The sequence below is a fragment of the Anguilla rostrata genome, chromosome 15 (assembly GCF_018555375.3).
Source record: "Anguilla rostrata isolate EN2019 chromosome 15, ASM1855537v3, whole genome shotgun sequence".
Classification (NCBI taxonomy): domain Eukaryota; kingdom Metazoa; phylum Chordata; class Actinopteri; order Anguilliformes; family Anguillidae; genus Anguilla; species Anguilla rostrata.
In genome coordinates this window covers 35,090,740-35,104,938 of record NC_057947.1, presented here as the reverse complement: position 1 = coordinate 35,104,938, position 14,199 = coordinate 35,090,740, and the positions used below count along the sequence as shown (strand labels likewise).

General features: G+C 49.4%; 2 protein-coding genes across 8 annotated transcripts in view; one reads left to right on the top strand and one right to left on the bottom strand.

Annotated features, from left to right (window-relative positions):
* pcca (propionyl-CoA carboxylase subunit alpha) overlaps positions 1–7,441 on the top strand; it is a 144,054-nt gene extending 136,613 nt beyond the window's left edge. Inside the window, exons 24-25 of the mRNA XM_064311873.1 lie at positions 6,177–6,254; positions 6,695–7,441. Coding sequence (XP_064167943.1) covers positions 6,177–6,254; positions 6,695–6,763 — 147 coding nt within the window. The 3' untranslated portion in view covers positions 6,764–7,441. The remainder of the gene's footprint in view (positions 1–6,176; positions 6,255–6,694) is intronic.
* LOC135241433 (gamma-glutamylaminecyclotransferase-like) lies at positions 7,437–14,076 on the bottom strand. Of its 7 annotated transcripts, XM_064311866.1 has the most exons (4): positions 13,457–13,753; positions 9,803–9,860; positions 7,977–8,487; positions 7,437–7,936 (listed from the first exon to the last, which is right to left on the bottom strand). In XM_064311866.1, the coding sequence occupies exons 2-3, from the start codon at positions 9,842–9,844 to the stop codon at positions 8,005–8,007; spliced, it is 525 nt and encodes a 174-aa protein (XP_064167936.1). In that variant the 5' UTR covers positions 9,845–9,860; positions 13,457–13,753; the 3' UTR covers positions 7,437–7,936; positions 7,977–8,004. The 7 variants fall into 7 exon arrangements, with proteins under 7 accessions (XP_064167936.1, XP_064167937.1, XP_064167938.1 ...); XM_064311867.1 differs by lacking the exon at positions 13,457–13,753 and adding an exon at positions 13,760–14,076 and having other exon boundaries at positions 7,437–8,487; XM_064311868.1 differs by lacking the exon at positions 13,457–13,753 and adding an exon at positions 13,838–14,076 and having other exon boundaries at positions 7,437–8,487.
* Between the last annotated feature and the right edge of the window lie 123 nt (positions 14,077–14,199).

The following is a 14,199-nucleotide window of genomic DNA, read 5'->3' as shown; positions in this document are numbered from 1 at the left end:
TTAGCGACTGAAGCAGCAGCGAGGTTTAAACGGATCTCCCCGTGTTCTGCTATTCATTTCGGCCTCTGTGGTTCAGCCGCGTTTGGCTGCGATTTCAAAAAGGACGTTTTTTCGTTTGTTTGCGTTCTGTCTCTGTCGAGCAGATTCATCCTTTTACTCCTTGTTTCCTGTTTTAGTATTAACTTGAATAGCAGTTATGTTATATTAAAATAATGCTTCTTCTATAATAATAATAATAATAATAATAGTAACAGTGTATTCTTTTTTCGGAATTACTATTAATAGTACTGCCTCTTGCATGTGTTATTTATTTTATAGCGCTGGGTTTGATTTAAATGCAATTTCAAAATAGTCTTTAAATTATCCATACAATAATTTGTGTTTAATTGAAGCTGTTCTCTTGCCCTTCAGGTATATATGCAGTAAGATGTGCCTCAAGGACTCAGTTAAAAAAAAAAATTAAAGGTTTAAAAATTGTTGTCTGAAATGTAGTTGTTCACTATACAAGTTTGGATTTAGTATTAAAGTATTTAAGGCTGGAGAAACCGTAGTCCAAGCTTTCGGCTTGCACAGGGTCAGAATCAGACTGAACCACCTTCAAAATTTTGTTAAAATGTTGTATTTTTACCATTCGCTGTGTGTCTTAGCAGAGCCTTTTGTGAATATATGTTTGTGAAAATGTTAAAATATTCAGCCAGTACTTACAGACCGTGTGACTTCGTCAGTATGAACACATACATGTCTGTAATATTCCACATATTTGAGTTTATGCAGGCTGCTAAAGATTTGCCTGAAGGATTGGGTTTAGAAAGGGAAAGTCTGCTACTGTCCTGTGGCTGGACTGTGTTTTTGTGGGCAACACTGCCTCCACAGGCGAGATTAATAATTGCAGTTTCGCTGAAACTGAGTTTCAGCAGTGAACGGTCGTATTTTTTTTTTCATGCACCTTTTTTTTTAAATTATTTTTTTAACAGCCCAGTTTACACTCTGGATATTTCTGAAAGATCAGTTACTTGTAGACATTCCTCTTTACGTTTTGTCCGTATGACGCCTTATAATAGACTGAAATATAAACTGAATTCCACACCACTTATAATACCTGCATGTGGCTGATGTGTTGTCTGATTCTCAGTCCTTTAAGCTGCGAAGCACAGACTATGAGCCGCCTCTCCAGCAGCTGCACGAGCTCCCTAATGTCTCTTATGGACGCCTTAAAAATTGGAACACAAGAAATTGAATGTGGAGTTTCCTTTTTTCTCTGAAAAGGGGGAACGGTGTAAAATGAATTAAACTCCTGCTCGACGGTCTAATTGCTTTTTTATGATCTAGCAATCCTGAAGGAAAATGCGGCATTTAAAAAAAAAAAAAAAGCCTAATTAAAGGATTTTCGCTTTGTGGAGCGGACCGCAGGGTTCGAGGTGATTGTCTTCCTTGGGTAGCTGCTTCGCAGTGGAAGGTGATGCAGGGGTGGACCCCAGCAACCCTCTGAGCCTTCTGTTAAATTTGGCAGAACAAACGCGGGGGCCTGGCATAGAACAAAGAGAGCCATTCCCCATAGAAGTACTTTTTTTTTTTTTTAATTTAAAAAAAAGGATCTCTATAGAATGCCTGCGTTTTTGTCCGGTCCGGCGGGCCGATCTGGCGGCCCGCTCCAGCGCGGAGCGGTCGGAACCGGCGGGACGCGGCGGGTTCTCCTCCAAGCGCCCGGGTCGCTCGGAACCTCCTCCTCTCCGCCGGGCTTTGGCGTGGCAGATGCTGGGCTCTAATTGGCCTGTTGTCCGGGCCCGACCCTGGGTTCCGCTGCGGTGCGCTCTGGGTAAGCGTGCGTATCGCCGGCGGTAACCAGGCGCACGCGTCTCGCGCTCCGCGGCCTCCTGACGTCACGGGGGGCCACCGGGGGCCTGCGTTTCCGCGGTGACGGACCGGCGGCGGGCGAAGCTCTAAAAGCCCCGGCAGGTTTACCAGGGCCGTGGCGTGTGGCCCCTGGCCCCGCCCCCGGGCGCTGACGGATGCACCTGTCCGTCCTGTGGATGTTCAGCGCTGCGCAGAGCCCATATGCCTCTGCCTCCACTTACCGCTCCTGTCTCCGCTTACCGCTCCTGTCTCCGCTTACCGCTCCTGTCTCCCCTTACCGCCCATGTCTCCACTTACCGCTCCTGTCTCCACTTACCGCTCCTGTCTCCACTTACCGCTCCTGTCTCCTCTTACCGCTCCTGTCTCCACTTACCGCTCCTGCCTCCACTTACCGCTCCTGCCTCCACTTACCGCTCCTGTCTCCCCTTACCGCTCCTGTCTCCACTTACTGCTCCTGTCTCCACTTACCGCTCCTGTCTCCTCTTACCGCTCCTGCCTCCACTTACCGCTCCTGTCTCCACTTACCGCTCCTGTCTCCACTGCGTTTGGAGAGGCGCGTCTCCAGGGAAACGCAAGTTTTAATAAAAAGGGGTTCGGAGATGCCTCTCGTCTCCAGGAGCGGAAGCCGCTGCCTGGTCAAACCTGCACGTCCCACACCGAAGATCCCCCCCCCCCCATTTAGTTTTTATCCCAGAAACTACGGAGACACTTTTCGTGTGTCTTTTCGTGTGTCCGTCTCTTCCTGGTGTACGGGCTGGTGTATCTGTAGTAATGCCGACAGTGTGCATGGGGTGGGGGGGGCACTCGGGCATTTCTCCATCTGTCCGTACAGGCCGCGGCGGGGGTGGGGTGGGGGGTCCGTACAGGCCGAGGCGGCGGTGGTGGGGGGTCCGTACAAGCCGAGGCGGGGTGGGGGGGTCCGTACAGGCCGAGGCGGCGGTGGGGGGGGTCCGTACAGGCCGAGGCGGCGGTGGGGGGGGGGTCCGTACAGGCCGAGGCGGGGGTGGGGGGTCCGTACAGGCCGAGGCGGCGGTGGGGGGGTCGTACAGGCCGAGGCGGGGTGGGGGGGTCCGTACAGGCCCAGGCGGGTGGGGGGTGCGTACAGGCCCAGGCGGGGGGGGGGTTCGTACAGGCCCAGGCGGCGGTGGGGGGTCCGTACAGGCCGAGGCGGCGGTGGGGGGGGGGTCCGTACAGGCCGAGGCGGGGGTGGGGGGTCCGTACAAGCCGAGGCGGGGGTGGGGGGGTCCGTACAGGCCGAGGCGGCGGTGGGGGGGGTCCGTACAGGCCGAGGCGGCGGTGGGGGGTGGGGGGTCCGTACAGGCCCAGGCGGGGGTGGGGGGGTCCGTACAGGCCCAGACGGGGGTGGGGGGGTCCGTACAGGCCAGACGGGGTGGGGGGTGGGGGGGTCCGTACAGGTCCAGGCGGGGTGGGGGGTCCGTACAGGCCCAGGCGGGGGTGGGGGGGTCCGTACAGGCCCAGGCGGGGGTGGGGGGGTCCGTACAGGCCGAGGCGGGGGTGGGGGGGTGGGGGGGTCTGTAGAGGCCGAGGCGGTGGTGGGGGGGTGGGGGGGTCCGGGCCGCGGTGCAGTCAGCCCCTCAGCCGTAATTTCAGACGCTCTAAGTCGTTCTCCACGCTCTGCAGAGATGAATAATGCGCACATTAGCCGCTGCCGCTTAATAAATTTCCGCCTCACTGCGCTGTATCCCCAATAAGAGCCCAGCCGCTTCGCTTTGTCTCGCAGAAGCCGCAGAGGGGTCCTCCGAAAAAATGATTTTCTCCTTTCCCCTCCCCCCCTCACAGAAAAAAAAGAACCTTTTCTTTATTCAAACAAAGGATCCAGCAATAACCAAGCCCTTTGAACTTTGTTCAGTGCAGTGTATATATTTTGAAGAATATTTCTATATCCTGCTTCTGTGCAGACATCTCTCATTTTCTCCAGTTTTCCTGCATTGAAAGGTGACTAAACCATTTTTTTAGGGCGTGTATTCAAACCCCCTGCAAACAGCACTCGTCAAAGACAGAAGCCTCGCCGTAGCAACTGCCGTTTTTCAGATGTGGCAGTTAAAAGGGCCGCTCATTCGAATCACTCCGCACTTAAAAAAATAAAACATTTATCATGGCGGCTCTGTGAGTCGCGACAAGCAGCTGCCCCCGTGCGCCTTTAAAAAAAATAATAATAATTTCGCCATCAGTGAGGATTAATCACGGGCCTGCGGGGGGAGGGGGGCGGGGGCGCCCCCCCGTGTGACAGTCGGGCCCTTCCTAAAAACACCAGCGCCTAACGGACGGATGAAAGGAGCGGTCTGCTCGCTCCTCGGCCCGGGCTGGGGGGGGGTGTCTGCTCGCTCCTCGGCCGGCGGGGGGTGTCTGCTCGCTCTCGGCCCGGGTGGGGGGGTGTCTGCTCGCTCCTCGGCCCGGGCTGGGGGGGGGGCGTTGGTCGGGTGTCAGCACTAATGAGCACCAGTCTGACAATCGGCCGTGAACGCGACCTCTGACCCCCCCGTGTCAGGGGAGAGGATGTAGCGGAGGGAGGATGAAACATACTGGTCTTGTAGATCAACAAAATTTACATCAATTAGACCGGTAGTCAGAGAGAGGCGCTTCAGAAGCCATTAGGTTTATTAAAGAGATGGGGGGGGTGGTTGGGGGGGTTGAGCATTTTATAAGACTAACACTGAAGGCATCCTGTCTGGTTGATTATGGGTTTGTCAGGAGATGTTTAGACTGCAAAAAGGGATTCTATGTTGAGTCATCCGAAGATAGAAACGTGGAGCTGATATAGATCTGGGGAGCCATTTATGCCCAATGGGTATGCCGTCTGCAGGAAAAGCAGCACCTTTGAGTCTCTTCTTCACCGTGGGTGTCCGTTGCCTGTCTTTGTTCTTGCCTGGAAGGGTGATGTGGTTCATTCCGTCTTTTTAAGGTAGAAAAAAAATCATTTAATCATTCACTCTTTTAGCACGGTGCGTCTGTGGGGGAGAGATAATAAGCGACTCCACAGACTCCGGCGATGAAAAGTTTTAGCAGCGAGAGGAGCGGCCATTTTGAGCTCTGCGACTCGAGCGTTAAAGAGGACAGTGTCAGACTCTCGTTAGGTTCCCCCCCACGCTCGCCAAACGCGTCGCCAGCGAGGAAGATCTTCACCTTCAGGTCCCCCCAGCCTCCTCCCATTTGGATGGTGGTGATCATTTGGCATTTTTCATCAGACGTTTAGTGCAGAATTAGCAAGGCCGTAAGGTAATACAGAGATTAGTTTAGCACAGACTTATAAAAGGCCATAAATTAAGAGATTATTTTAGCGCATGCTAATGCTAGTGAAGCTGCCTTTTTGTCCTCCTTGATTTTTCTAGATTACGATTTACTTTAGCGAAAAACACTCCTCCCAGATGATGCCGCCTCTACCCACACGCGTGTTTTAGCTTCGCACACACGTCTCAGCTCCACACACGCATGTCTCAGCTCCACACACGCATGGCTCAGCTCCACACACGCGTGTCTCAGCTCCACACACACGTGTCTCAGCTCCACACACACGCATGTCTCAGCTCCACACACACGTGTCTCAGCTCCACACACACGCATGTCTCAGCTCTGCACACATTGCTCACCCGCATCTCAGCTCCACACACGCACCGTCTCAGCTCGCACCCGCCTCAGCTCCCCACACGCGTCTCAGCTCCACACACGTGTCTCAGCTCCACACACACGCATGTCTCAGCTCTGCACACACGTCTTAGCTCCACACACGCATCTCAGCTCCACACACGCAACACGTCTCAGCTCCGCACACGCGTGCCTCAGCTCCCCACACGCGTCTCAGCTCCACACACGTGTCTCAGCTCCACACACGCATGTTTCGGGTCACAGACTAACACAGCTGGATAAAGGAGCTCAGTCAGGTGCTGTGGGTCCTGTAAAAGCAGCCGGAGTTCAGAAGGCCCTGCGGGCGTCAGGCTAGCCTGGGTCTCCAGCCTCATCATCGCTCCACGCCACAGGTGTCGAACCCGGGGCTGGGAGGGCCAGGGGGGGCTGGGAGGGCCGCATTGTCTGCTGCTTCTCGGGGTGTTTCGGCACCATCTCTTCATTTCACTCACCGATTGGCTGAAGAACCCACAGACCCCGTTCTCTCAAGGCCTTAATTAGCAGCTGTTTGAAGGAAAACCACAAAAACCCGCAGACACTGCACCCCCCCCCCCCCACCCCCCCTCGGGAGTTGAGTTTGACACCCCCGCGTTACACGGTTTACAGTGTCAGAGAGAGCGTTCAGGCGTCTGCTGTGGATCCCATGTTACCCCCCCCCCCCCCCCCGTGTTGTTCTGCAGGTGGCTGAGGGACAGGAGATCTGCGTTATCGAAGCCATGAAGATGCAGAACAGCATGACCGCCGCCAGGGCGGCCAAGGTGGGGGCGGTTCTTTGTTCCGGAACCTTCTCTTTTTGGGGGGGGGGCGGAGTCGGGGGTGAAATTAATTTCCCATGAACCACGCGGATGATTCTGGGTTTCTCCCCCACCTTTTCCTGCTCTTAAATCATTTTCTGTTTGTCGTCTTCAAGAAAATATAAACCACTGCTGATATGAGAATGAGAATCGTAACGGCACAGTCCTTTTACACAACACACATTAGCACAAACTCCACTACAAGTATTTAATTTCACACCCCCTGATGTTTTTGCTGGTAATACTTTTATTTTTTCATAAGTTCAGCAAAGATTTGTTTTTATTTTTTAAGGGATTTTCACAGTCAGTTTCGTGCTTCTGCATCTTGTCCCATAAGACGGACTGTTATGATGACTTGGGCTTTTTTTCCCTCTCTCTCTTGTTGTGTTTGTGTGAATGTTCAGGTGAAAAGCGTGCACTGTAAACCTGGAGAGACCGTGGGGGAAGGAGATCTGCTGGTGGAGCTGGAGTAGCTCCTCCTGTCCCTTTCTGATCGTTTGACTACAGTGTTTCTGTCCATCAGGATAAATAACAGGACTTTGATAGATTAGTTGAAACATTCCTCCTTGAGTTTTTAAGTAGTGCGGCGTTCTGTGGGATTCACTGAAGGACATACTGTATGCCTTTACCCTTCCAAGAAGGTCATCGAATGTACAAAGGTACATTTACTATGCATAAAAATATCCATTGCATTATTTATCGATATAATTTAGCTGTGAGCATTTTGTATATTGAAATTCAGCATTTGTGTGTTAACCACACACTTCTCCATCAAATGTAGCTTTGCCCTGAATTGCATTTTCCCAACCATCTCAGCAGATGCTGGTTATGATTATTTTCCCTGAAATATAACTGACGTCAGTAGAAGCATGATGGCCCACACAAATTCATTTGTGGATGTATACAGTACGGTCTCAAACTGTGTGAGATGTATTTATGAAATGTGGAAGATCTGAAGTCCAACACTACTGTAATCCTGGCAAGGAAATATGTTCAGCCTTATTTTTTTAAAAGAGGTGTCAGACAAGGTGGAAGATTACTGATTAGTGTGATTGTAGAGGTTTTCATTTCTTTCACTTCACTTTGTAATAAACCAATCGTAGAATTTTTTTAACATGGTGCAAAGCCAAAATAAACAAACATGAATCCCATTTAATAGATTTAATAGTCATTTCCTGCACATATTTGCCTAAGAATATAACTGCATTGGATAGCTCATTACAATTACAGTACTGTTATTATTCATTTAAAGTGGTGATAAACACAAAATCACTTTTTTAAGGTCTAAAGCTGAGTGTCGTGTCTCTGTTTGATAAATTACATTGGTTCTCTTTTTTAAATGATTATATTGTTAAATCTAAGCCCCACCCACCACATTTTGTGCAAAAAAGCTGGAGTTGCTGTGCTCTCTACACCCTGAGTCCTGTTTTTCTTTCTCCACGAAGTGCTACGCTACAGTCAACGGTCGCTTCACCCCACTGGCTAAAAAATCATTACATTACATTACATTACAGGCATTTAGCAGATGCTCTTATCCAGAGCGACGTACAACAAGTGCAGGTAGAGGAAAGGATTACGGTCGAATCTGGGGGGAGGAGGAGGAATGCTTGTGCAGACCTGTGTGTGCGGACCCTGTGTGCGGACCCCTGTGTGCAGACCCCCATGTGAGGACCCGTGTGTGCGGACCCTGTGTGTGGATCCTGTGTGCGGCGCTTCAGTCTCGATATTCGCGGCTGACGTAGCTCAGTCCGTGGTCTCCGGCGTGGTCGTAGCTCTCGTGGGTGGGCAGCGTGAGCCACTCGGGCTGGTAGGTGGTGGTGCTGTAGACGAAGGCCTCCACCACGCTGCCCGGCGACGGGCCGCCCTCCCCCGCCCACTCCTCCACCTCCAGCCGGGCGGGGGTGCGCTGGTACATGGCGGGACAGCTCTCGAACTTGTCCAGGAAGGCCAGCATGGCGGCGTCCACGCGGTACACCTCCCCCCGCACGCGCTGGCCTGTCCCGGGCACGTTGAGGAGGAACGGGATGTTGTACTTCCCCGCGATGACCAGCGGGAGGCGCTCCACGGTGCGCGCCGTTCCGAGGTACTCCGCCCGCCCGTTACCCGCGTCCGTCATCCGGAAGTAATTGGGCTGGCCCCTCTTCAGGGTCCCGTACACAAACAGGTCCGTCATGGAGGCCGTGGGAACCAGGACGCTCTGCAGGGGGAAGCACTGGCTGAATGAGAGCAGCGTTTTTATATCAGCATGTTACTGCAGGTCTACTTCAGCGCATAGCGCGTTTAAAATAACCCGAAATTTCAAAAAAGGTTTCAGAAATAACTTTTTACCACGCTGCATGTGAGCTCGATAATTGCCACTGTGAACAGAATGGGACGCTGTCCTTACTGTTCTGCACGTTCCGTTATGTCTGCTGTAGCTATGCTATCATTTTGTTTTTGAACTTGATCTTGGTCTGTGGGTCAGTACTGCCGCCATTTTAAAGTTGCAGGATCATTTGTCCACTGTGTGAGGTGTGAAGTAGGATTCATTGCTTGCAGTGAAAGCAAAGTACTGGATTTTAACTACAGTGTTCCCTTTGGGGAGCCCCAGGGTGAGGGATTCTGTGGGGTAAAAAAACAAAAAACGATTCACAAATTAAAAGCGGAGACTCAGTAGTCTAAACTTATGTAGCTGGCTTCAGTTAGCAGGAAAGAGCAAGATTTCCATTTGTGTAGCCCTTGCAATTTTTCCAATACTTAGTAATTGTTGAACCATCCATTGCTGAGTTCTGTTTGGCTCACTAAAATGCAATGTTCTGCGTTCTGATGTACAGTGCTGTCTAAAAAACATTCACGAGGACATCCTATTTTTCAAAAAGTAAAATAAAAAAAGCTAGCGGTTCCATTAGAAGCAGATTTTCAACATTGTTCACCATTTAACAGCTAAGCACATGGTACACAAAGTCTGAACTATAATAGTGTTATGAATGCAAAATATTTGTAGGGGAAATATAGTTTTTAAAAAAAATAAATTTTTAAGTGACCAATAACCCATCATCACCCCCATTCCCCACCCTGCAGTTTCCCAGCATGCTTTGCATGTACATATCTTCACATTTAGCATACTTAAAAAGCTGGCAAACAGTCCATTTAATTATAATGGACAAGGAACTGGGCTTGTAACCTTAAGGTTGCAGGCTCGATTCCCAGGTAGGACACTGCCGTTGTACCCTTGAGCAAAGCACGTAAATTGCTCCAGTTTTATAACTGGATACTATATAAAAAGTGCTAAAGTTAAAATCAGTAAATTGCAGTTAGTCGCTCTGGATAAGAGTGTGGGCTAAATGCTTCTAATGTAATGTCATATATGATCAATGCACAATTATTAAAATACACAGAAATGTTTCTAAGGCATTTCAGGGAGCACGTCTACTAAGTTATTGGTTAGGCGGGCCTCAGAAAGTGATGTTAGTATTGAGTCAGTAAAGGTCTTTTCTGATGGGAATTTCATGCATGCATTTGCAAAGGCTTACCAGTAGGGCGGCAGCACTCTTTATCACTCTCATTCCCACCATTTTTCTGAGGCCAGGCCTGTGCATGGGAAGAGGGTAAATTATTACCGCTTGGGATGGGAAGGACAGACGGAACAGGGGGGTCATGTGACGGGCGTGGCTGGTTTGGCGGTATGGGATAACTGCTGAATGGAGGCCTGACTGAACGTCACAACGCCCCACCCGACACGACTAGCGAGAGCGCGATTACCGCCTCATACTAAAACTCTACACCGCCGTGTATCCAAATGCGTGTTACAGTTTTTAGCAATTACGGTTTACTGCAAAAAAAATTGAACAAGGAACTCAATAATTCTAAATGTATCCATCACTTTCTTTTTGTTTTTTTTTTTGAACCACCTACAGAGCCAGAAAGGTTACATACCACTAAAATGCACTGTACCTTGCTCAAGGGTACTGGGCCAGTTCCTTACCCATTATACTATACTGCCACCCCATAGCACTACGTGTTAACACAGGTGTCTGCACAAGGCCTTTTCACAAACTTCCTGCTGGAGTACTGAATTCCATGCCTTGTGCGAATGGGTTACAAGCTATAGGATTCTGGGCATTCGCCCTGTAATTGACCGACATCCCAGCCAGGGGGCGACCTTTTCATCAAAGCCAGTTGATTACATCGATCTGCATGATCTGTGAGCTGCTTGCATATTGGGATGGCAGGTATGCCATCCCGCCAAGTTACGCCTTGGCGGGGGCATGCCCCATACCTACACAGCACCGAGAGTTTGGCACTTTTCATAACATTTACATCACAGGCATTTCTTATCCTGAGTGAGATTTTGTATTTTTACACAGTCCCCTCACACCCTGCATACATAGTGCCTTTTTTTTCTTTTTTTCTTTTACTTACTGGATAATTACCATTCCGGTTATGGGCCTTGCTCAAAGGGCACAGCGGCAGTTCTACTTGTTCATCAAACCTGCAGCTTCTAGGTTACAAGCCCAGTTCTCTAACCCACTGTGACCTCACAGCCAAGGCTTCCACACAGCTGTGGTTAAGCCCAGTTCTGTAACCCACTGTGACCTCATAGCCAAGGCTTCCACACAGCTGTGGTTAACCAGTTCTGACCCCTGTGACCTCATAGCCAAGGCTTCCACACAGCTGTGGTTAAGCCCAGTTCTGTAACCCACTGTGACCTCACAACCAAGGCTTCCACACAGCTGTGGTTAAGCTCCGATAGCGTTTTCACCCTCAGAGCGCGTCCGTCTCGCAGCCATGGCAAACGACGCTCGATCACTAAACGGAACGGCGGTTCGCGCGTGTCCCGTGAGCTCCAAACGCCCGGCGCTGTCCCATTAGCACCTGCGCTTCCGAGCCTCTCTGAGGGACACGGCCACGGGCTGATGCTCCGGGCCGAAGTTTCCGGACGGCTGCAGGAAGCAGGTGAAAAAATAAAAGCCGCGTGACCTTTGACCCCCCGCGGCCTGGCCTGGCGACTGATGTCTGTCCTGGGGTCACCCTTCGCTCGGCGGGACCCTTCGAGGCTCGGCGCGCACGGGGCGGACTCTGGGGGTTCCGCCGCTCCGGGCCCTTTGATGATTCGGCTCTGAAGGCTTCGCTGTTTTCTTTGCCGTTGCGGACGAGGGCTTCCTGCTTCGAGCGTGACCCCCCCTGCCCCCACCCCCCCACACCCCCCCCCCTTCTGCAGGGACTTCTGAAGGCTCGCTCACCGAACACCTTTCTTACATTAGCTACAGAGGCTCTGCCGGAATCGGGGGGGGGGCACAATCCCAGTCCGCTGACCCTACCCCCCCCCCCCCCCCCAAACTGCGAAATATTCTTCTGTGAAAACAAACGCTGTAACTGACACGGCTATTATCGCCCATCGAGGTCCGCCGGGGCGTCAGTACAGCACCTGCCCCCCCCCCGATGACACGAACGTTTCTCATACTCGCATTCTTCAAAAGGCCACGTTTTTTCTGTGAGGTCTTCCTTTGCTTCGACCGGCCGGCACACGTACAGATTCCAGCAGACGGGGACACGGTCGCACTGGTGCTACAGCTGAGATAGGACAGTCACGACGGGGTGAAAGTTGTCTCACTGAATTCTGTGTTGCTGGATGTGTTCTGCGTGTCCCTTAGGAAGGTGTCCCAGTGTCGGTAACAGCCACACTCCAGATACTCCCACTGGGACTCCAGCCAGCCTAAATCTTACTCTTTTTCTTCCCCCAAAAAACGTAGTGCATTCTGTTCACCCCAAGAAAGATCAATCACAGAATGTGTTGGCACAGTGGCTGGCTGTGTGACTGCAGCTGTTGTTTATAGATAAATGTGTACAAAGAGAACCCCTAGCCTAGGCCATTGCTGGTCCTATTACAGCAAATGAACCAGAGTAATGCCATGTGCGTAGGTCGGAATGAGACTAGAAGGCATTTCCCTCCTGTTGTTTGTTTTTGGTCTGAATCAGGGTTAAACAGTTACTTTTGTAGTCAGGGGTGGGACATGGCCACCCAACTCACCCATTCTACTACACATCTACTAACTGGGATGTAGGCTACTTAGTGCGCTCATAAATTTTTCAACTTCAGAAGGCATGTGCTCCTTGGAAAAAAAATGTTAGTTAGCCCTGCAATACGTGTTGCGCACTCATCGTTCATAATTTAGCTTCGGTATTCTTACCGAATAATAAAAGCACTTAAATGTTACGTCTCCACACCGTCCATGACACTTGGCACACTGTTCCACTCATTGAAAACAGCGTGGAAAAATATACTCGGTGCACATTGAACACAAATTAATTTTCCTGTAAAGTAATGCTGTTGATATTCTGAAAGCAACTAGGTATGCTTAGTTGGCCCGATATCGGGATGGCAGGTACAGTACACCATCCTGGCATGCCCCTCGCCCATACAGCACCTATTTTAGCCAGCGGGTGACAATCTGCCTTCAGAAAAATAGGCTTATTTTCTGCCAACCTAAAACTGGTTGTTTCTGGTTAGCCTATCATAGTGCCATTCTATTTCCATGCATTTTAAATGATTTCTGAATAATATCTTCACCTGTCCACAGTTTCATTAGCCAAGAACATGGCTGAGGTTCACTTTTGAACTATAATGCACTCCAGGAAAATGTAGTTCTAAACGTATGCTTGAACTTCTAGTACATCAGGTAGGATGCAGAAAATTATGCTAAAATACGGAACTAATAGTAAGCCACTAGTTCTGACTGGGTGTTTAAGTTACTTTTGAGTTTTATTAAGTGAGACAGTTCAGTCAGAATGTCATACTAGTGGGCCTATATCTAAAGTTCTCGTGCAGTCTACATTTATTATCTCTTTTTTTTTATCACGTGTTAACACATTTCTATGCTTGCAGGTCAGGCACTCTTTTTAGGACGGCACTTCCGATATTGTCTATATCGACAGTGCTGCTACGGAAACAGGTACAGATTTACTTCCTCGTCACTTCTGTGCAGAATGTAAACAAGTCAGGCATTCTTCACGGTTGGGAGAAATTTTACAAAGTAAGCGTTTCCTTTTGAAGTAGTTTTGCGATGTTAGCCCGTAGCCTACTCGCAAACCTTCGTATTTTTGTAGCTAAAATGGCTTGCGGCTAACGTTGTATACAAATAGCCGTTTTTACTAAACATTAATGTGAAAATGCTTGTTCGTCTTACCTTTATTTCAAGTTTATGATGGATATAAATGTCAGTCTGTCCAAGATGTCGCCTGAATTTGTACTAAGTGGTCGGTCTCAAAAAGAGTCACCAGTCGATCCAGCCAGGTTAAGATGTATGTAAATTAATGCTGACGTTGGTAATTTTTATCAAGAGATGACAACTAATCTAATGCAACATGGCAACATATGACGTCTTTTGCCAGTCGTCAATACAAAAGGAAATGCAACGAGATATTTCCTGTGTTGGTTAGCTGCAGAGCTAACTTTTGTAGGCTATAGTTACCAGGTACTACCAACTTACCGTAGTCTACTGAAACCACAGTTGTCACGTTGTATCAATATCGTAAGAAATAAGCATTTTAATTTCCACGATGTTTACCTTTCTAAACGGGTTTCTGCAAATTTCTTGAGATTTAGACTACACCGTTACCAAACCAAAATTATTCATTTAGCGGTTTTACTTCCTGCCTTGGGGCAAATGTATGGGCTCTCGCATATGACAAAAATATGGTCACGCGAAATGCTTTACTTCTCGTAATTCTACACGTACTAAGGTAAGACCTAAATTAAGTGATGCCTAAGTCACATACCGCCATAACCAATGTTACACTGAGAACGTTATGTTGACAAGTAATGAATTTACGTTCATCAGAACATTCCAAACGACCGGTTAAAACGAATATACACACTAAAAATAAAGAAATAAAACGGTTAAAATAAAAACAAAAATAAAGGGGAGGA